The 22,694-nt window shown below is 40.1% G+C and overlaps 1 protein-coding gene across 1 annotated transcript; it reads left to right on the forward strand.

The window, feature by feature from the left end:
• Window positions 1–4,790: 4,790 nt before the first annotated feature.
• Window positions 4,791–15,587, forward strand: ARF4 (ARF GTPase 4; the record flags this gene model as incomplete). Its single annotated transcript, XM_082004411.1, has 6 exons — window positions 4,791–4,953; window positions 11,896–11,976; window positions 12,482–12,591; window positions 13,907–13,978; window positions 14,469–14,594; window positions 15,501–15,587. The coding sequence occupies exons 1-6, from the start codon at window positions 4,887–4,889 to the stop codon at window positions 15,585–15,587; spliced, it is 543 nt and encodes a 180-aa protein (XP_081860537.1). The 5' UTR covers window positions 4,791–4,886.
• Between the last annotated feature and the right edge of the window lie 7,107 nt (window positions 15,588–22,694).

A 22,694-nucleotide genomic window follows, 5' to 3' on the forward strand; every position in this document is an offset into this window, starting at 1 on the left:
AAATGGACCGTACTAATAGTGTAACCCACTATACTATTTTTACAGTTTTTTCCACTTAATACCAATGCAACGAAAGGAATTCCTGTGTCTAATAACGTTTGAAATAAGTGCTCTTAAAGAAAAATCTGTGGGCTTATGAAACTATACCACAGTATAGGACCACAGTGCAGTGCTGGCATTGCAGAATGTTTTCTAATTGGTGCTGCTGTACCCAGTCCTGTTCACTCAGGGGTAAGCAATATTAATCCTGTACTGCCCTGTTGGGGTAGTATCTGATTGCCTCTCGCTCTCTCTCTGAGTTTTCATCTAGTGATAAGCCTAACTGGCATATTATGTGACTTGGTCAGAATACGTTATAGTTGACGTATTTTACTGGTAAATCATGGCTTTCAAAACTGTTTCAGGGACAGCTGAAATAATCATATCGGTTCTTAACTTTCTTCCTTTCTCCTTCTTACCATCTTTCCAAAACCACATTAATTTAGCATCTTTAAAGAAGAGAGGGCAGCTGACAAAAATTTCCTGAAGAGAAGACTCCTCCATTCAATGTCAGTTGATTAGGGTGCTCTTACTCACATGCCTTAAATACAAAGTAATTGTATACTAATGGGTGGTTTTAAACTGCTGACATTCAAGATTTAAAGTGGATCACTAGTGTAAATGTAAGTATGCAGTGTTCATCACGGGAAATAAACACAGTGGTGTTCTAACATGGGTTTTAAAATCAGTGATTTCAGTAGAGTTAGCTGATATACAGCCTGTTTCAGTTGGAGATCATAGCAGTCAGCTCCTGTTACAAATTTTTTATTTTTTTATTTTATTTTTTTTACTTAAACTAGTAGGGTGTTTCAGGAGGTAGTGGGGCTGGAGGGAGAAGATGCTGGCTTCAGCTGAAAAAAACCTATGGAAAAGTCAAACTGTGGCAAGAAAAGATTGTAGCATGAAATTATTCTCAGTATATGCATATAGCAGACATGCATAAAGAGTAGTTTCCTCTTGCATATTAAGCAACAGGAATGTGATGTTTATCTTCTTGAACAAGTTTCAGTGGTATATAAGAACACAGCTGCTCCACATGCAGCGTTGTATTTTTGACCAGCACACCAGTTTCAAGTAGAATAAACTTAATGCCATAGTGTACACAGAGCGTACACTTTTATGTCAAGTGGATCACAGTTCAAAAAAAAAAAAAACAACCCAAAAAACAAAACTGCTTTTAAGTGCTTTGATAGAATTTTTAAAAACTTGCAACATAATTCTGCTATAACAATATTCTTTTGTATGATAAATATTTCATGCCATCTTTCTAAAAATGTCTTATTTAGATATAAGGTGTCACAATGGTATTTTTATGAAAATACGTATTTTAATACTGTTATGGTTTGTATACAGTTACTCACGACCAAAAGTGTAATGTATCTATTACGTTACTTAAACTACACCACTTCAGCATTAATTTCTAACTTGCAGGTTTTTTGCACACCCTGATGAATAGCATTTCTAATCCAGAAATTAATAAGTGGCCATTCTTATACTAAATTTATCTTAAATATTTAACCTGGTGCACTGTGTAGTTTCTTGGAACCATGTAAACTCGTAACAACTATGATAACTATCACATGACTGCAAATATGTATTTTTGTAAAAGAAAATAAAGGGGTTGATTTTTATTTATTTCTTTGGAAGTTACATCATTTAGATGGTGGGTGTGATTTGTTTTTTGTTTTTCCCCTCTCCTGTGTAAGCAAAGCTGTTCAGCAGCTTGTAGAGACTGCTGCTTAGTCTGACTTTATGAAGCTGTACCCCTTAGGTGACCAGAAATACCTGATGAGGTGGTATAGTGTGATCATGCATCATGACTGTAATGTGACAGAGCTGCAGGATCTTCAAGAAATCAAATGGCAGGGACTGGCTTCCCAAGAAATTTTATCCAATCTTCAGTCTATTTGCTGTACACATCTGAGAGGCCCTTGAGAAACATGATAGTGGGAAGTAGACTGCAAGCAAAGCGCAATTCAGGTTTCTTTAATGGAGTTGGTATTAGTTTAAATCCTGAAAAACTAGATGCTTAAACAGAATTCGGATCTTGTTCAAAAGAAAGGCAAAAAGAAAAGTTATACTAGGTGGTTTGCTGTCTTTGTCAGTGACTTGTAATGCTTTTTAGAAATGGTGGTTCAAAAGGACCTTAACCCTTAGCTACACGTCTAGGCAAAATGTAGTCACTGAAACAGGAATGGTCTTTCCTCATTGCAGGTTCCTGATCTTGTCATGTCTCCCTGCAGTCCTTTTACACTGAGCATGCATATTTTGACTAGGGATGCTTCAGCCGTTCATCGTGTTACAGCAGAGGAATTGCATCAGCTGCATAAAGTAGTTGCCAGCTTGGTGAGCTGGAATTTTCCCACCCCTCGTTTTTGTTTTGTGTTTTTTTTAAACTTAATGTGCTTAAAATATAGGCAAGGAGCTTGTACTAACCCTCATTCATCTGAGGCTTGATGGCTAGAGGACAGTGCAGAAAACCTACTAGTTTCAGTAACTTTGCTTCAGTCTTCATCTGCCTTTAAAAAAAAATATATGTATGTATGTATACACACACAGGCATATTGTTTGGACCAGAATGTGAAGAAGTCCCGAAGTGAAGGAGAGAATACCTGGATAATTAGAAAGGGTCCTAGAAAAGAGGTGGTAGCAGCTGTTTAGTAAAGAAATGCTAATGATAAAGGGCCCCAAATAGGTAATCAGAAGAAGTTAAGACAGCCTCAGTTAGTGTAACAGGAGAGTAAACTGGACATGCGTAAGTGCTGGGAATTCTCAAGTTTCTTTTAAACAATTTAAAAATAATGCCCAGAACAAAAACACGAGCTGAAGTGTAGTCAAATACGGTAAAGGTGCAGCTAATAGTGTTAACATCCATGATTTGAATACAGGAGAATTAAGTCAAAAGTATAATAGTTATGTATGATTATACAGAGCAACCACTTAGTTAATGTTGAAAGCAAATGTTTGTTAGATTGTACTCAAACAACTGAAATAATGAAAGGCATCTATTAATGACCTAGCTATAATAAGAATATGCTGGCTTGGAAGTCTAGAAAGTAACTTATTTCAAAAAAAGAGTCCTTCAAATATCTTCTCCTCAGCTAAGTCCAGGGAAGCTTAACTTTCCTGGCCAAAAAAAGGCGTAAATACCAAGAGCTCTGAAGAGAAAATGGGTAAGTATTGCAAGCCTAGAACTAGACTCCTCAAAACTATCAGGAAATTGAAATGTAATAGTTGATCAGCATCATATTAACATCTTGGGCACTAACTGGATTAAGTTAAGGTATGACTTATTTTAAAGTTAAATTTTATAAAAAATATAACTTCCAACCTTAATTTAAAACCAGACTTTTGGTTCAAAAGAAAGTAATTAAAACTTGAGTAGGATCTCAACATGACACATAACAAAAGAACAGCCTAAGTTGAGTCCTGCTCACAGTAGCCTACTGTTAGGATCTGATTCAGGACTGTCTCTTGATCAAGACCATTAAATGGTCAAAAGAGAATAAGTAAATAGCTGCTGTTTGAAAAATGCTAGCTATTGTGTACTGATATAGTTTCTAATTAGCACAGGTAGGCTATAACTGCCTTTTTAGGGCTTTTGATTGAACGAATGCTTCCTTGGGCTAGAGAGCTCAGTCACTTCACTATTAAATGCAGCTCATCTTACGTTGCCTGAAATTTAATTATTACCATACTACAGCATTTTTACAGTAGCTGTGAAAGAAGCTGTTACAGCTGGTTGTGAAATCAAACACCCCTCTCAGAAAAATGGCATACTTCTGATAAACCATGGCTGTTTCAGTTTTATTCCCATATTACTTCCCTCTCTCTCTCTCGCTGCTGCTGCTTCCTGGCCAAGACACCGTATGCTGTTCTGGTGCCAAGATCGTGCTGCTTCGTCTTGACTGCAGCCTCTGGGACTCTGCAGAGGGTCCAGGCCATAGAAACAAGGGGGGGAGGGGGGGGGGGGCGCGGAAATCCTGCGGTCGTCAGTGTTCCTGTGATAGAGTTTGGGTTGTTTTTAATTATCTGGCTCTGCTGCTACTAGGGTGCATTTGTGGGCTCCCTGAAGCCCCTACTCTCTCTTGCTCTCAGCTGTCCTTTGGCCCTTCAGGAGAAGAGCCTGCCGGCTGTCCCGCCTCAGCTTAAGCACAGCGAGCGCATGAGCTGCAGTGAGGTGGAGCACGGGGCGTTGGGCGTGAGCCAGGGGCGCGCGGGGAGGGGCCCTCCGGCCCCGGCCGGCCGGTGTTGCAGGTGTGGGCCTTGGCCTCCGCCTCGTGAGCCGCTCGGCGCGCGGCGGACTACATTTCCCGGCATGCCGCGCTCTGCCTTGCCCGGGGCGGCCGGAAGCTGCGGCGAGGTGGGATGGAAACCTGCAACTCCATCCCCCGTCATGCGTTAGCAGCAGTGGTTAGAGCGCGCGGGGCGCGGGGCGGGCGCAGCGCTTTCTGGGAGTAGTAGTCCCCGCTGCCATTGGACGCTCGGGCCGTGTGGCGGAGGGTGGTGCCGTGGTCGGGGGATGTGGCGAGTGTGACGTGATTTTGTCCGCGTTGGAACCGGGGCGGCCGTGGCGAGCGTGACGTGGCAGAGAACGAGTGAGCGAGCGAGGTTCCCCAGTTACAGAGCAGCAGCTGCCGCTGTCGTTGCTGCCGCCTGCGCCTTATAAGTCGGCGCTGCCGGGCGACCACCCCCCCCCCCCCTCCCGGCACCTGGGCATCCTGCCTCCTCGCCCGCGGAGGGATCCGTGAGCGCAGACCGGCGCTGGGCCGCGCTCCCCCTCCCGCCCTCCTCGCCGCGCGCCTCCCGCTGCCTGCGCCGCCGCCCAGCCCCGCGCCGGAGCCGCCATGGGCCTCACCATCTCCTCACTCTTCTCACGCCTCTTCGGCAAGAAGCAGATGCGCATCCTCATGGGTAAGGGACGACAGCGGCACAGCCTTGCCGCCGCAGCCGTTGCGCCCTACGCGGCCGCCGCCGGGCCCAGCCGCCCGCCCGCTCCTTCACGGACGCGTCCCGCTGGCGGTGGGGGAGGGGAGGCTGGCGAGAGGGGACCGCGGGCGCGGGGGAGGGAGGGGTGAGGGACGGGCCGTGGGGGGTCAAGACAGGTCTCTGTCCCCTTTCCTCAGGGCTTGCGGGGTCGTTGGGAAGTGAATGCGCGGAGGGGAAAGAAGGGGCGGTGGGGGAAGGGGGTGGGGATCGGGATATGTCTGCCCTTCCTTTTCCTCCGCCGTGTTCTCGTTTTCTTCTCTTCTGTGCTTTCCCCCGCCCCAGTCCCGCAGTCCGGGGTGGCGGCAGCGCTGGACGGCGAGGTGCCGCGCCCCGCTTTCTCCGGGGCTTGCGGCGGGCGAGGCTTCGGCCCCGGCTCCTTGCACCTGCCTTCCCACTTGCGCTGAGCCGGAGCAAAACGTAGAACAAAGATCAAATTGCAGTAGGTGACGCCGGCGCCCGCCTGCTGGGGAAGACGCGGAGGGCCGGGAGGGTGTCCCTTCTCCGCGGCGGCGAGCGAGGTCTGCGCCTTGCTTTCCCCCGCGCTGCCGGCGCGGCTCTCGGCCCGGGGACGCCGCTGCCGCCCGGGCCGTGGGGCTTTTCGAACAGGATGTGGCACAGCCCGATGCGTTTAACACCCAGAGCTTAAGAAATTGCCCTATAATGGCCGATTTTCGCTAACTAAGGCATCTGTATCTCTGACGCTTGTGAAAGGAGATTTTGGTATAGCATCTGTGCACTTGAATTCTCCTGAACCCCGTGCACAAAATCATAAAACCCCGTAGGTTGCTTTTTCAGTGCGTGCTTACTTTTACTGTCAGCCCATAATTATTTATTTGGAATTAGGCTGCGTTTCGCTTGAAACAGACTGTGTAAGAGTTGAAGCCACCAGCTCTTGAAGATTCTCACGTTAAGATTATGGTTCAAAAGGTCAAAGCAAGCACATACTGCGTTTGGTATTTCCTCCTCTGCTTCAGCTCTTCCCTGCCTTCTTCCACCCCCGTTACACACCCCCACAAGATTTATGTACAAACAAATCTTAACTGCCAAATATTTCTCAAAGGCTATTACTAAAGTGAATGGAACTAGATTCATGGCCACAGACTGAAGGAGCTTGTCCTAAGGAGTTACATGAAGTGCTTGTTTCAATATAGCCAGCAATGGGACCAGGTCCTAACTGTGAAACTTCTTGGCACACCACTCATCATACCTAGTGCCTGGGTATGCACAGCAGATGCAAAATGCAGCTTTTTTTTTTTTTAATTATAATTTTCCATGTTCTCCATACATTTTGTGATGACAGAGTTGTTTATTACATCACAGTAATTTTTATTGTATCTTTGTTGCTTGAAATTAGAGACTCTCATCCATTTCAAAATAACCCAAGTAATTTTTGTCTTTGAGACAACTTAATATATCTGTTGGTTTCAAGGAAGTGATTTGACTGTCTTCCTAGCAGCCAGACTCTTCATATGACACTAAATGAACGAAGTGAAATCTTCAGATGAGCTTGCTGTAGGATGAGATAGTATCTGTGGTCTTTGTAGTTCTGTTGCATTCTGCAAAATAATGAAAACAGGAAAGCAATGTTATACAGATCAAAATACCTTGCAAGGCTTTAGTTTCTTCATTGGTAGGTAGCTAGTTGAAGTTTAGGTTAGGAATGAGTTAGGGAGCTGCACTTTCAAGCAATTCAACTGCTTTTTTTTTTTTAATTTTATTTTAAGGCATGGATTAGATTCAACTACAGGATGGGATCAGAGCATGAGACTGCACCGTATTTGTCATGTTAGTATAAGAGGGTAAAACTTTTGCTATGTTGTCATGAGAGTGTATCATAGAACCTAAATTGGATGTTTAAAAGCAGAATATGTTAAATTGGAGATCACATAATTAGTTTATACCTGTAACATGGAAAAGAAGCTCATCATAGCATTCTACGTTGTGTATTGGCACTTGAGGAGAGATGTCTGAATGAATACTGGGACTGAATTAAACTTTTCCTTAGGGTGGTGACTTAAAAATGGGCTGGACAAGGCTAAGCATTTAAGTAGTATAACAGTGAAGTTATTTTATGGGGTAAGGTGTTTATAGAGAAATACTTAGGGGAAAATATTATATGGGTGACTTGATCATGAACAGATGATTAATTTATAATTCAAACTTCCCTTTGACAGCTTTCTTCTGTTTCTGTAGAATTCAAGATGAAGTAGAACTAATTTAGCTCTTAAGGGAGACTTTGTGTTATTGAATTCTGCAGAATTTGAATATTTCTCATCAGGTAGCATTACCGACAGCAAACATGACATGCTATCTTTTATATTCTCAAACTACATTTATGGTAAAAGGTGGATATTTCATGGCATGCTGTTACTGAACTTTATTTTTTTTAAACTGCACTTGTACAATTATTTTTCAGAAATACTAAGTTAACGTGATTCTGAGGAAGTCAATGTAAAATAATTCCTGCATTGCCTTATAGAGGCAAGTAACGCAAGGGAAAAGAAATAACTGTAGGATAGGATTGAATGACTTTAAAGTTAGACTAGGCAACCAGGGCATTAGAGTGGAAAAACTGAGTCCTAACCCTACATGTACCTGTCTCTAAAGCTCTTCGCTCATAGTTTCTTGTGCTTAAAAAAGAGAAGTTATTGATTCATTGTGTACCTTTCAGTATCATAATTTAGTGTTCTGTGTCTTGGTGTAGTTGTGCAAGTGTTAACTGAGATAATAGCTACTCAGGACCTTCGACTACAAAGGTAATTATTAAATACATTGGGGAAAAAAATATCAGATTCTTTGGGAATTGTATCACCATACAGCGCAAAACCATTTAGTTGTTTTTTGTTTGGGGTTTTTTTGACCACTGTTGGTTTCCATGCTGTTGGGGTTTTTTGTGTGTTTGTTTTCTTGAGAAGCTGTGTTGAGAATGACCACTTCATATCCCCCAAAGACTTACCTGAAACTAAACCTGAAAGAGGAATAGTATGTAAAGGATAAATAGGACAAGTTTTGAGAGAACTGGTATAATGGTAAAAGAAAAGGGAAGGTATAAAAACCCTTAGTAAATTGGTTTTGTTAATTTAAGTTTATTAAGCTGGCTTTTGTTTGTAACGTGAATGTCATGAATCAGTTAAATACAGCAGAAGCTTTTTTTTCTTTCTCTGATTATGGGGAATGTTCATGTTGGAAGCAGCAACATGCTGTATCCTGTAGTAAACTATGGAAACCTCAATCTGACAACCAATATCTATTGGTCTTAATGGGGATTCCATTTAAAAAGTCAATTCTCAGTTTTTCTGCGTCTGTAGTTTATATGAAGTTCTGTGCTGTGCTAGCTGAGGCAACTTGATATTCAGCCACCAATGATCAAAGTAGAAAGTTGGTAAATGAGGAATGTAATGTGGTCACAGGGGTTCTGTTCCTAGGAGGCAAGCTTGAGATTTAGAAACACAACTGACAGACTGTGAATAAAACACTCTTAAGAGGAGTAAAGAGGTTAGAACCACAGTGGTTTTAACAGCAACAGAAAGCATTGTAGATAATTTTTCTCCAGCTAGAGGAGGCAGGTGTTTGACTTGGTTTAAAGATAAATGGTTGCAAGTGCAAGTTTGTGCGTCCCATTTGTACTTTATTGTAATCTTAGTGCTTTGTGGTACAACTGCTGACCATCATACCCTACATCGAGATTCTTATACCTTGGTCTTGTCAGTGGTCAGTCACACAGTGGAATCAGAATGAAAATGTAGAACTGGACATCTACTTGACATTATTTGGGGATTTAAGACTTAGGTTTTAATTTTGATAGTTAAACCAACTTAAACTTTGACAAAATAGCTGATAGATTTACATTTAGTGTCCAGTGCAAATGTAAACATGTGTTTATTCTTGGACTACTAAAAGCAGTATTTACACTTTGTCCTGGATTTGGCTGGGATAGAATTATTTTCTTCAGAGCAGCTAGTATGGGGCTGTGTTTTGGATTTGTGCTGAAAACAACGGTGATAACACAGGAATGTTTTTGTACTGCTGAGCAGTGCTTATACACAGTCAAGGCCTTTTCTGCTTCTCGCCCCACCTCACCGGTGAGTAGGCTGGGGGTGCACAAAATGTTGGGAGGAGACACAGCTGGATCAAATGACCCCAACTGACCAAAGGGACATTCCATACCATATGACGTCATGTTCAGCATATAAAGCTGAGGGAAGGAGGAGGAAGGGGTGGACATTTGGAGTGATGGTATTTGTCTTCCCAAGTAACCGTTATGTGTGATGCAGCCCTGCTTCCCTGGAGATGAACACCTGCCTGCTGATGGGAAGTGGTGAATGAATTCCTTCTTTTGCTTTGCTTGCGTGCATGGCTTTTGCTTTCCCTATTAAACAGTCTTTATCTCAATGCACGAGTTCTCTCACTTTACTCTTCTGATTCTCTTTCTCATCCCACTGTGGGGGGAGTGAGTGAGTGGCTGCGTGGTGCTTAGTTGCCATCTGGGGCTAAACCATGACACATTTCCTGGCTGCTCAAAAGACTAAATGTGATTTGGTGCTCTGAAGTTTCTTCTTCTAAAAAAGGTGGTAAACGGCAAATTGGAGTAAGAAGTATGAATGGAGGCTGTGCTCTTGATGAGTTTTGCTTGTTTAGACTTGATAATGTTCAGAATTTGGCTAAAAGAGGCAGTTTTTGCAAACAGGGTCATGGTGATTTGCAGAAGTTGCCTTCCCTCAGTTAAAAGCTGCTGTCTCAAGTGTGGAGTCAGAAGAAGAAAATACATATCCATAATTCAGCCTGCCTCAGTGCAAAGTCCAACAGCTTAATTAGAATTGTGGATAAGAGTGGATTTAAGCAAAGTCTCTGGGATTTGCACTTATATAGCTGATGTAGCCTTCTGCCAATGCCATTGAGGTGGTGGTGGGTCTTGGCAGAAAAGCAGAGTGGATAACTGGGACAATAATTTCTTAAATTTAGGAAATAGTTTATAATTCTTGACTAGTTTCTAACTTCTTAACTCTGAGTCGTATTTTCAAATGGTTCTCAATACCCTGTGTATGTTCTTTGAAATGAGGTTAGCTTTTTTCTTTGTCTTTATCTGTATCTTTAGTACAACCCCTAAACACACTAAAACCACTTGTGTAGATAATGCCATTTTCCTTTTGTTGCTGATTTTTAACAAATCTTTTCAGTATTTGTTCTACTGATAACTGGGTTTTTTTGGGGGAGGTGGGAGAAGAGCTTGTGAGTATGTGTAGCTTTAATTAGTGGTTCACTAAACAATCTTAATCTTAATGGAAAACTATCACATATGTGTCACGTACGTACATTATGCTTTCTTATAAAGACCTAGGCATCCTACAAATGCTCACTTGAAGCTGAGCTGTGTGAGAATAGTGTTGGGCTTCAAGCACTGTGCTATTAAAAATCTTGGGTTTCGGCATCGATGGAGTATTTGAGGGTTTCAGAGTTCGCTTAAAGGGTTTTCTAAGGCTACCTGACGCTTTATTGGTGTAGAGAAAATGCTAACATTTACAAGTTTCATGACTTGCAAGCTCTTGTGAGACTTCTGCTGCACCATGTCTTTTTTTTTGTTGTTCATGCTTGTGTATGGTTCTAAAAAAGACCAACACTTACACAATAGCAAACTTAAAACTGTTAAATTTTAACTTGAGCCTTTTGGGAGTTTATTACTCCTCAAGGAGCTTTGGTTTTGATGGTATGGTTTCCTCCCCTCCCACCCCCCCAACCCCCCTTTGTTTCATGATACTAATAATGAGAACAGCTTTTTTTTAACATGCAATGACAATGCCAAAGAAACTGCACTGGCATGTATAAACCTGTTCACAGTATCAGAATATAGGACAATTATGGATAGGTTTTTTAATTAGTTTGCTGTAACAGCAGTTTGTGTCTTGAGAAGGAGGAGGCTTTTCAAGAGCCTGGTTTCATTCTGAATAAGTAGGTAATGTCAAATGCCATTTTACTGCAATGCTAAGGAAACAGTTGTATTATTAATAGTCAAGTCATCAAACCACTTAAAGCTTAGTCTATCACAGTCACTAAGTAGAAAATTAACTCAGAACACTTAAGAATGTTATCAAACAAGGATAACATTTGGTTTCTTGTGCAAGTATTATTTAATTAATTCTTTGATGGGGGTTTTATTTTTGTTGGGACAAAATTTTATTGACTATTTTAAGTTTCACAAATAGACATTCAAACTGTTGCTGTGGTAAGTATTTAGTACCTACTGTTTATTTAAGTGCTTATGTGCTAGGCATTGGATTCTAACCTAAAGAATTGTATTTTGAGTTGCTCCTATGTCTTCTGAAATGCCTAACAATGAGCAGTTGCACAGAAAACTATAGAGTATGCCTGCGGTGTTGGTGATGCTTGTCAAAAAATGTCTTTGAGGCTTCAGTTTGGGGTTTATTGTTATTATTTGTTTTTGTAGGTTTTTTTTAAGGATCACACATTTACCATATAAGCTTGCTGTTTTTCAGTGTAAGCTAAGTTTTATTCTAGAAACAGAAGAGCAAATTTCAGTACAGAGGGCCTTCTATAAAGATCAAAAGTTGAGACTCCTACAGAAAGCATCTTAGTGGATCTCAGTGAATAGAAGTGATAACCTGAAGAAGAGTTACAGCCCTTAGGGGTAACCTAAGGGGGGACCTAGGACCTCCTAGGGACGTGGGAGGTGGTGGTGGGACGTGGGAGAAACATACTGTAGTATATCAGCAATTACTTAAGAGTGTTTAAAAAGTTTTTTCTTCTCAGGAAAAAAAAACCCCTAATACTCTGCATGTAAAATGGCACATTTTTAAATTAGCAGGTTGTGGTTCATATTGTGAACTAAATAAAATTTTCTGTTTATTCTAGTTGGTTTGGATGCTGCTGGTAAGACAACTATTCTTTATAAACTGAAACTAGGAGAAATTGTCACCACAATTCCCACTATTGGTAAGACAGCCAGTTCTCATGTCTTCATTCTTGTTACTCTAAAGTTGTGTTGTACAGGCGGGCTTCTGAAGGGTGTAGGGATTTGCTATCTTTTGCTGTTAGTATGAGAATCAAGACAAACATGTCTTTCAGGTACTGCTGTAACAGAACTGTGTCAGACCAAAGATACATCTAGACCAGAATCCTGTGTCTGACAGTGGCCAGTAGCAGATGCTCAGGCGTATAGCAAGCAATTAAGTAGTGGTACTTCCCCCAAACACCATGAACCTCTAGCAGTTTGTGGCTGAAAGACTTGCTGAACCAAAGGCAGTGTACTTGGATTTTATTGATTGATTCCCCCCCCGCTTCACATAATTTTCTGCTTGCTCTAGCAATTCAATTCTGATAAGCCATTTTATATACATTTGGGAGAAATATAACTTAGGAAGTAAATAACTTGAACATGATTAGAATTACATTTTAACAGTAGCATTAACTATTTCTAACTGTTTGACTCTTATTTTAGGTTTTAATGTGGAAACAGTAGAATATAAAAACATTTGTTTCACAGTTTGGGATGTTGGTGGTCAAGATAAAATTAGACCTCTTTGGAGGCATTATTTCCAAAACACACAGGTAAGAGTTCTGAGATGGCAATTGTTAAAGATCTGTTTTGTAAAGTCTCATTATACATGGAAAGTTGTCTTCTGTCCATTCCTTTCAGAAAGGCTCCTCACTACTTCCTGCAAATTCTAAGGGATACCCAGAGTTTATTCTAGTTGAAGCTCGTTTCTTACCCTGAAGGCTTCAAGTCTAGTCATGAGGGCCTGGCAAGGATGAAGTCCTTTAGGATCTACCAGTGTTCTGTAATGTGCCAGAGCAGCTGGTTTGTTTTTGAGGAACTCTTCAGCTTTGCTGTATCTGTGCTTTGATCTGTTTGAACTGGTGTTGGCTTATGTTGTCTAAACACCCTTCTATGTATGCTTTTTTCCAGTCAGACTTAAAATAATATGGTTTTTACTGTACTATATCAGTGTATTTAGTATGCTGAATATCTAAAAATACCGTAAAAGATCTTGTTACCAGTTGATTAGAAATTGTCTGCTTCATGTTGATGTGTCATTTCTGGTGACATAAATGTGATTCTTTTGGTTCACAGGTAGTAAGGTAAGTTGCTTATTAGTATTAGGGAACTTTAGGAGTGTTTTGGTTTTTTATTGGGGTTTTTTTTTCCCCTGTTTTGAATATAGATTTTTTTCCAAGAAACTTCTGTGCAGCATAATGCATGTGATTGGTCAAAAAAATGGAGAAGTCTGGATTGACGAAAAGGAGCTAGCAAAGCACTGTTGTGAATAGAGTAATATTTAATTTCAGTTCCTTATTCAACCCTGTTACTAAATACCTTTAAAAGATGCTTCTGTTTTCTTAGAGAGTGATAAAAACATGATGTTTTCGGACTGAAATTTTAAGAGTAAATAGTGTGTGTAAGGAGGACACTTGAATAACAGAGATACTGTTGGAAATACTGTTTGGTAAAAACTTTTTTTTAAACAAATTCAGACCTTTCAGGGCGTGGGGTGTTTAGTGAAACATGAAATGGTGAAGCACTTGTGACTCTCTTGCTGCAATGAGAAAAGGAATGGGGGGAAGAGTTAGCTTTGAAAACTTCGCTGGTGTCTTCCCCCTCCAAACTAATGAATCCCACACTAATCTATAAACTGACATTTACGGTGTTTAACTTGTTTTATTTAGAAGGCCTAGCTTTATTTTGCAGTTGAAACTTACTACGTACTTGTTCAGACAGACATGTTGAGTTTTTTTAAACAGTTTTCTGTCATATTTGCTTACCTAAGAGAGGGGACAGTCACAATATTCAATATGGGGGTTTTGTGTTTTTAAAATAGTACTGCATATTTACACTGGCTTTTCAAAAGTACTTAATTTCTTACAGGGCCTCATTTTCGTGGTAGACAGCAATGACAGAGAGAGAATCCAGGAAGCAGCAGAAGAGCTGCAGAAAATGGTAAATATTGATGACCTTCTGAAATATGGTTGTTATAGTTTGTCGTATTTTTAGATGTGTGTCAGCTTCCCTAAGAGATTTAGGATTTTAAAATTTTAGGGAGTTTGTACAGTGCATATTGTATTCATCTGGTAATTCTGGGTCACATAGTGTACTGAGTTGTAACTACAATACTAAAAAGTAGGAACCTTTCTTTCCTTCGTAAAACCTCAGTAGAAATGCAGTAAATGAAGAAAGAATTTTGGCAAAACAGATTGGTGCTAAGAATTTTAGCAGCAAGTTGCTGGTAAATTTAAACTGCCTAGTGAAAGAATATTTCCGTACTGTTGGGTACTACTTAAATTTCACTTGGTACCTGCTAGTGACTTCAGGAGCAAGAATGAAAATGTTTATAATCCTTAAATCAGTATTTAGGTTTCTTTAGTGCTAGTTGAAGTAATTTAAGTACTTAACTGAGCTAATTTAATAACATGACCATTTTTTCTGCTAGCTTCAGGAGGATGAGCTGCGAGATGCAGTGCTGCTTCTGTTTGCGAACAAACAAGATCTGCCAAATGCCATGGCAATCAGTGAAATGACAGATAAACTAGGTCTTCAGTCTCTGCGTAACAGAACTGTAAGTGCTAAACTTCTTGGTTGCTGATCTCCTGTCTGCCTTTATTATGTATCATAAACATAATCTCCATTTAAAGGAAGAGGAAGTTTTCACCTCTTTCTGTAGAAAGATGCACATACCTGCTATTAAGCTCTGTAGTGCATAGTTTAAGGTCCTTGTTCAAAATCAGTGATTTAGAAGTGTAATCCCAGAAGTGTACAGCTGTTGCAGGTGTTTCATCTCTCACCTTTTCCTAGAAAAATAGAAACATTCCAGTCTGTCCGTGGAATATAGTTGTCAAACATGTTTGGCAACGTATGTGGTGGGCTTTCCTGTTTTCCCAATACTTGCTATTCTAGGGGAGAAAATGCATTCTGCATTCTCACCACTACAAAAATGTGAGGCAATTAAGTATCTCCTGAATGGTTAGATTCCATCTGCACAAGCCTTTGAGACATAGGGTTGCCTTATATAAACCATCTATCCTTCTGTAATACTCGCTTAATGTCTGTATGTTGATACACTAAGATAGTATCCATAGAAGATGTTTTAGAGTTCTGTTAATTTAGATAATTCCATGTCCATTTCCTGAAGAATGGTCTTTCAAAAACAAGAAGGTAGTTTTCAGCATATAAACCAAATGCGAGTTCTGTATTTGTTTCTTGATGCACTAAATGGTGTTCTAGTATTTGGTAGTCCAAATACTGAATTTTTGGATAACATCTGAATCCCATCCACTTTAGATAAGCTTTTCAAAACTTAGAAAAATACCATCTCTTCAATATTATGAACATAACTTTCTACTTATGGCACAAAACAGTGTTTAAAGAACACTATTTGAGTGTGTATCTGAGTGTCACATGTTGTGGTAACTTAACTAGCATTTTGTCAGTGTTTAAATTTAATCTTTGTGTTCTGCATTAACAGTGGTATGTCCAGGCTACCTGTGCTACGCAAGGAACTGGTCTGTATGAGGGACTTGACTGGCTGTCAAATGAACTGTCAAAACGCTAACTCAAACTGGATGACTCTTTCACCAGGGACATGTTTGATATAAGTGGTCTAGGCTTGTTACAACAAAATTAGTTTGCATCTTGGTTATTACAGTATCTGGAACTGATATTTGGGCAGGATATTACAGCGTTTCAACTTACTTTGTTGCCAATTACTGTTTACCGAGCTACATGTTGCAAAGGTAGCAATATGCTTGGGTAAAAATTTCCTTAACTTGGAAAAAGTGTATCTTCTGATTTTACTCCCCTTGTTAGCCTAAATGCCTGAATATAGTTATTGTGACATCTTTAAGATCTGTTTTGAATACTCTTTTGAGCCCAAATAAATTAATGTTTTTTTAAATTTTTTTTCCTCCCTGCTACTTTTAGTTTACTGATGCCCTGTTTCATTCCTCAGACAGTCTGCTGATTTAAAAATGTAGCATTCCGTATGTATTTATTTCTCTCCCTTGCCAAAAAGAATTCCTAATACTGCTTGTTCCAGCCGAGGAAATGCTCTAAAACACTATACAAATCTACTGCACTGAGGAACATTTTATTAATCCTTGGGTTCTGTCAGCCCAACTTGCCTTTGTGTGAATTGGATTTGATGGGTAGAATAGTTCTGTGCTGGTTGCGAAGAGCTCATGTTGAGGTTGTTTTTAATATTCAGCAGATTGTCTTCCTTTATATTGTATCTTTTTGGGTTTTTATGTTGCATGTTGCTTTTTGGTATCAGCCTGACTATTTTTGCCCAGTGTATAATAGTTCTGCTGAAGTTTTACTGTTTGTTGGTGAACATATCTTCATAAAGAAATTTTGGAAAATTCATCAAACTCAATGGATTAGTTTCTTCATAACCCACTTGGAATTATTCCTAATAAAATGATAAAATGTATAGTTCTGTGTATGCTCTTCTTGATTTCTGAAATAGTTGAACTGCAAGTTACCGTTTACTGTTTTTTCCATATACTGAGCTTTCCTGCAACTTGAATGTGAACGTCAGTCTTGGTTTTCAATTCGTTTGAAGCTATGTAGAGCGGGACACAGAAGGTGGGCAACAAAGTTGATTACAGTGCAGTAGATGTAGCTGTCATCAAGACTTATATAATTCTGTGTCTTTTGAAGTTGTAAATCTAAAATTCCTTTTAAGATGTCCAGATATGAAAATACTAACAGTTACAAAAATTGTAATAAAACAAATACTAACTGCCTGAAAAGCATGCATGTCTGTTTCATAGTTGTATCTACCTCTAAAAACCAACATGGGTTCTAGCAGGTGAATCACAAATTCTGTTGCGATGTTACGTTAATGGTGATAGTCACCCCAAAAAATCAGCTCTGTGCAACGGCCACTGTCTGCTTTCATATTTCTGCCCCCTTATACCTCTGTAGTTCAAAAGGCTTAAATTAATATGCTTTTTGAGGCTGCTGCTAATGGGTATTTTAAAATTTATTTTTCTGTTGCCTGTCTGCTGTATGGATGGAAATACGGCTCAATCCTCCAACTGAAATATTCTGTTTTATTAATTGTATGTCTGTAGGAACCCAAAGCATGATTTCATTGCAGTTTTAGGCTAAGCTCCTCTCTTATTTTTAGCCCAGGTCTTGTTACCCTTGCTACAAGAAACCCCAGTGACAAGATCTGGTAAACTCAAGCTAGTTTAGGTTAAGAGCAACTTCCAAGGCGGTTTCTGTTGTAACTGGGGTTTAAGTTTCTAGGAAGTAGCATTACTGTCAGCACAACTAACCAGAGTAAATTCCAGAGCTTTTGAGTACAGTCATTAACTGTTTTCAATATGTAACAGAAACCCAGGAGACAGTGTGAGTAGGGTTTTGCTTGCACCTTTTGATGAATTGCTGATTACGTATTAACCAAAGTTGATATACCCATGCATTGGATCAGTAGCTGTTAATATGCATATTTCTAGCAGTGCCATTCCTTGAAATAATCCTTAAAAGGGGCACCTTGTTCTGAAGAGGTGGCTGGTCTGTAATGTGGATTGTATTGGTAGTCCCGATAGGTTAAAATGAAACACTGCTTGTGACAAATTAAATGCCATCTCCTCTTCTAAGGAGGAAGTTACAGTTGGACTTTAAATAAAAAAGCAGGTACTTAAAAACAAATTAGGCCTATTACCTTCAAGGAAAGGTTCTGTTTGGTAGAGGTGAAGATTTCATTGGTTAAACTCTTTCAGATGTTTTTAAATAATTAAATACTCAGGCTTAGGTGAGCTCTGCTTAGCCACTACATTTTTGAGTTACAGCATGTGTATGTGTCATATTTCAAATTCTGCCATAAAATGAGTAGTATCAGTGAAGTCAGAAAGTAGTAAAGATCTTGAGCCCCATTTAAGAGCAATGGGATCTGAATGAGAGGTTAAGGTTGCAGCTTACTCTGAAGTGTAGTAAGACAAAGTCAATAAAATTCTTGGGTGTAATTGAGCAGTCATTGTAGTGTTAATCAGAGCATAGAGAGGAACTGAAGCAAGTCCTTCAATCTTCCTGTAAATAGGTTAAGATCACACTTGATGTCTGTTACTAAAATGATACTTGCCTCTGAGTACTCTTAAGGTTGTAATCTTAGAAGCAAGTTCTCTGTTACGCAGTTTATTCATTGTAATACTGAGCTGTGGAAGGGACAAGATACTTGATGGGCTGTGGAAGAATGTCACAATTGACAGAAGTAAATAAACTTTCCCTCAGGTTGTTATATTCTCACCAACTGTTCTCAATTCTCTAAATATTTTCAAGGTATGCTCTAGATTTTGTGTTCTTAATTCTAAGCAGCAGTCCCTGGGGTTGGTGCATGTGCTTAGAAAGCTGCCTTGTCTTCAGATAACACAATATGAAGTAGGTTGTTATGCATATTCTTACTGGCTATTGCTATGAGCTGAAATCCAGGTGGCTTGCTTTTTGCTTTGGAGTTAATGCTATGTTTGTAGCTACTGCTTGCCATTAGTGCCAGAGGAAACTTAGTCCTGATGAGGTGTTTTTTTTACTATGTTGCTAAAGATAAGATATCTCTTAGTACCAGCATGACATAGTATTGAAATCTGTATCATATTCCATTAATATGGCTATGTGTCAGTAAATTCGTTAGCTGTGGTGGTGACCCTTTCTTAGACTAAAAGGAGATGAAACACTTCACCACTGGCTCTTCTCCCTTTTTGGATTACAGAAAATCAGAGGATAAATTCTACATCCTCTTCATTAGTTAGTGATAATTTGTATGCTAGTCTTAAACACAGTACAACTCTTTGATAAAGTCACTGACTGTCACTTAAGACACTGTGGGTAGGTAAAAATACTTCTGTTGCTTTTTGGCATTCTTTAAAATAGTTATTTTCTGGCTAAAGCAATTATAATAGCGACCTATGTATGTTGTATATTAGTAACAATGTATAACAGAGCCCTGCTCTCCAGAGAGAGATTAAATTCCCATGAAGATACAATTTTGTCATGTCTGTTAAGAGTTTAGATATACTAACTTTGTGATTTCCCTGTCAGAAGTCAAAGACCTGAACTGAGCTCTTGTTCCAGAAGTTCAAAATCTTGGACAGGCACAAGACTCCTAAAAATTTGTTCCTCATTCTACTGTAATGACAGGAAATCCTGAGTACCAGTAGCTGAAATTTTTCATTGTGTAGCATCAACTTCTATATTCAAATAATGGGTAAGTTCTACTGCACTGGGGAGTCAGTCTAGTAATATTTGTATACAAGAGTTTTTATTTCAGTGTATCAGATGGCCAGCTTAACTACAGAGAGCAAAACACTGAAGAATGAGTGGTTTTTTTCTTTTATTTGCTTATGCTGACACAATTTGTTCCTTGTATTTTTCAGTACATGCATGACTGGCTTTTGTTTTTTTTCTAATGCTAGGAGTATAGTTCTGTGTGAATATTCAGATTACATACAGACTTGAGCAAAAGGCTTGTTTTGTTTCTCAACTGTAACTAACCTGATCACTCAATCCTACAGTGTAGATAGTAGTGAACATTTGTTGTTTGTGTTTGGTTTTGTTTGGTTTGTTTTTTTTTTTAAAGGCTTCATGAACAACATAATCTAGAAGTTGTTCTGCAGCTATTCTGTAAATAATCTGTAGACTTTGGTTCATCTGTTTGCAAGCAGAACAAAAATTGGTTCTAAATGCATCAGGAATTAGCAACAAATGCTGTTAAGGGTTGTACTTGCTTGGTTTATTCTCAGTGTTTTCAACATACACCAGTAAAACTATGTACTGGAGGCAATGGAATGCTACAAGGGCAATGGCCTGGCTTGTGTAAAAGGTGGGTTAGGGTTTTGCCAGTAATAACAATTCAGAGTCCATTGCTCATCTGAGTAATCTTTACATTAAAGTCTGGGCAAAGACAATCTGAGTCCAATATAATGAAACTTTGCACATCACCTTGTCCCAATCTATCTTTCCCACCCTTGTCAAGAGTGGTATTTTCAGGGGGCTTGAGTAAGAAATTACATTCGATATGCTGCTCTTGGACCCATGAATAAAGCTTGGCTACCGAATGTGGTGTGCATTGGGCAGAAAAATTTTTTAAAGCATCAGGTTCTATTAAGGGGTCTGATGCAAATTCTAGGAAAACTGAAATGTTTCAGGCCCTTCCTCTTACTGAGTGGGAGTTGAAAGTCTTGGAACTTTTTTTTTGGATGCTAGGAATATGAGAAATGAGGCAACTACACAATTAATTTGAGGTGTTGAAACATCTGACTCTTTAGCATGTTGGATATTTTTCCCCTTCTTTTGCACCAGTTTTTCCTTCCTTTTCTTCCTCCTCTCAATCATACTTTTCATTATTGTTTGCTTTATCATGGTACATAAATGCATTTTACTGAAGGCTTGAATTAGTCCCTTCAAAATAGCAGTGATACAAGAAATACTGATGTCTAACAAAGTACTAACTGTCACAGATGGCTAAGGCCCCTTTGTCTGGTATGGACAAGGTCAGGGAAAAAAAAAATACAGATTCCAAGTTGTCAAACCAGTCTGAAGGGTCTGGCAGAACCTGATTGTTTTTTGTACATATCAAATACGCAGGTAAACTGCATCTCACAATAACCAGAACAACCCAAAAACTAGCCAAGTGTCATTACCTCCAGAAGGCCAGTCTTTCAGTGCTCTTAGTTCTAATATTGTTCTTGTGAGTGGTAATTTTGTCCACAGCAGGAGCCAGTGTGGAAGAAGAAACTCTTCCCTCCTGAGACAAGAGCTAGTCAGAGCAGCTGCTGGAGCAATGCTGTCTCTCCAGTGTGCTGTGTCAGACATGGCAAAGTTGATTAGAAAGCAAAGTGAGATGTTGCTTTTACCCTTTTTTTCCTTAATGGCTGGTTGGGGAAAGGAAGGTAGCAAAAAAAACCCAAACACGCCCCAACCCCAAAAAACCCAACCCCCAAACACATTTGAAAAGATGCGAAGATAATCTTGCCCAGTTTTTTGATGTGAAGGATATGGAGCATTCCAGTTGCTGGCAGAGGAACACAGGTGAGTTTAAGTTTATGAAATAAAATGGAGATAACAGGGCTTCTACAAATCTGGGTTCTAGAGTTGATTTAGACAGGAAGAATTAATTGCTGGGCAAGGTGCACATGTGTAGGGGGAGCTAAAATGGGAGCTAAATCACCTTATGAGGAGTAGGAAGCGCCATGTATTACCTCACACAGTTGTATGTGTAGCTTGGGAGCATGGGGATATGGGCCAAAAGCATACCTGAGGGTTGCTTTCACCAAAAAAAAAAATCACAATTCTTTTGAATTGTGACTTTTTCCTAACCTACACCCTAGTGCTGCACTCTGGCTCCCGACGGGGCTGCCTGGTTCCTGCCACGTTGCTGCCATTGGCAGGCGCCTGTACTGCTGCCTTTTACTAATTAAACCAGGGATACGTGGACTGGAGAAACTCCAGCACTGGCTGATGGGGCTGAATTTCCTCCCGAGGAATCGCAAAGGATTGTCGGCCGTGTGCAAGGGCCGTCTGATGTTACTGGGCCGGTTCCAGGGCCGTGCGTTTCCCTTGCCGTTGCTCCCTGCAGGTGCCAGCTCTCCCGTGCCTGCCGCGCCGGGGCCTGCGAGGAGGCGGAGGCGGCAGCCCGAGTACCGGCCCCGGGAGCGGGGGCACCTGCCGTTGCTCAGAAGGGAGAGGGAATGACAGGCAAGTCTGTGCTCTGAGCAGCTCCATCTTCTGGTACTGTGGAGAAGTTACACATTTTTAATGTTTTGGGTTTTGAAAATAAGATGAAGTAACCCAGCTGTAATGGATAGGTACTAAAAAGGAGAAAAAGAATGTTTTTTAAAGTTATAAGGGGAGCTCAGCGAGCCTATGTAAGTAATGTGATTTCACTTCCAAACTTAACAACTGCAATCTTAGTACTCTTAAGTGGTGCAGCCTGAGACATTTCTCTTGCCAGCCTACAAGCTTGCATTACTCAGTGGAGTTTGGTTTTTTGGAGTGGTTTTCCCTCAGATTTTTCGGGGCTGGCAAATTGCAGAAGGCCTCTGACTTGGCTGTAATATAGTCATTTTCAGTGGTTTTCCAAAGCATCAGATTTTCTTCTTGAACAGACCTTCCAATTAATTTTTCTGCCCTTTAAGATGCCATATACTTGCAAATATTAAATCTTCAGGTGCAACTTTTCCCTCACTTACTAAATTAGTAAATATTCTTTGTCCAGATACGAGGTTTACAGCTTCCATTCTGTTTGCAAGATTTTCTCATCTTGAGAAAATATTCTTGAGGAGATATACTTGAAGTTTAGCTATGAATCACTGATACTTTTACTATCAACTTTGTGAGAGTACAGATATCACCTTCAATTCATACAAGATTGAATTACACTTTTTAATTAGACTTGTCAGAGAACAGTAACTAGTCAAGCACTCACTCAAAGTATTTAGGGTCCAATTTTACAGGGTGAGTGCTGTCCATCACTGTTGCAACGTTCTAACACCCTTCATTGCCCCATTCCCTGTTTTGCTAGCATTTTTTTATCTGAAGGCCCTCAGCTACCCTTTGGCTTAGCTAAAATGCTAACTTAGCAAAGATTGAAAACTAAAGGTTTACATACAAGCCTGCCGAAGCCCATTACAATAAATCAGCGCTCTTTCCATGAGGATAT

Source organism: Phaethon aethereus (genome assembly GCF_964289735.1).
Source record: "Phaethon aethereus genome assembly, chromosome: 11".
Taxonomy (NCBI): Eukaryota; Metazoa; Chordata; class Aves; order Phaethontiformes; family Phaethontidae; genus Phaethon; species Phaethon aethereus.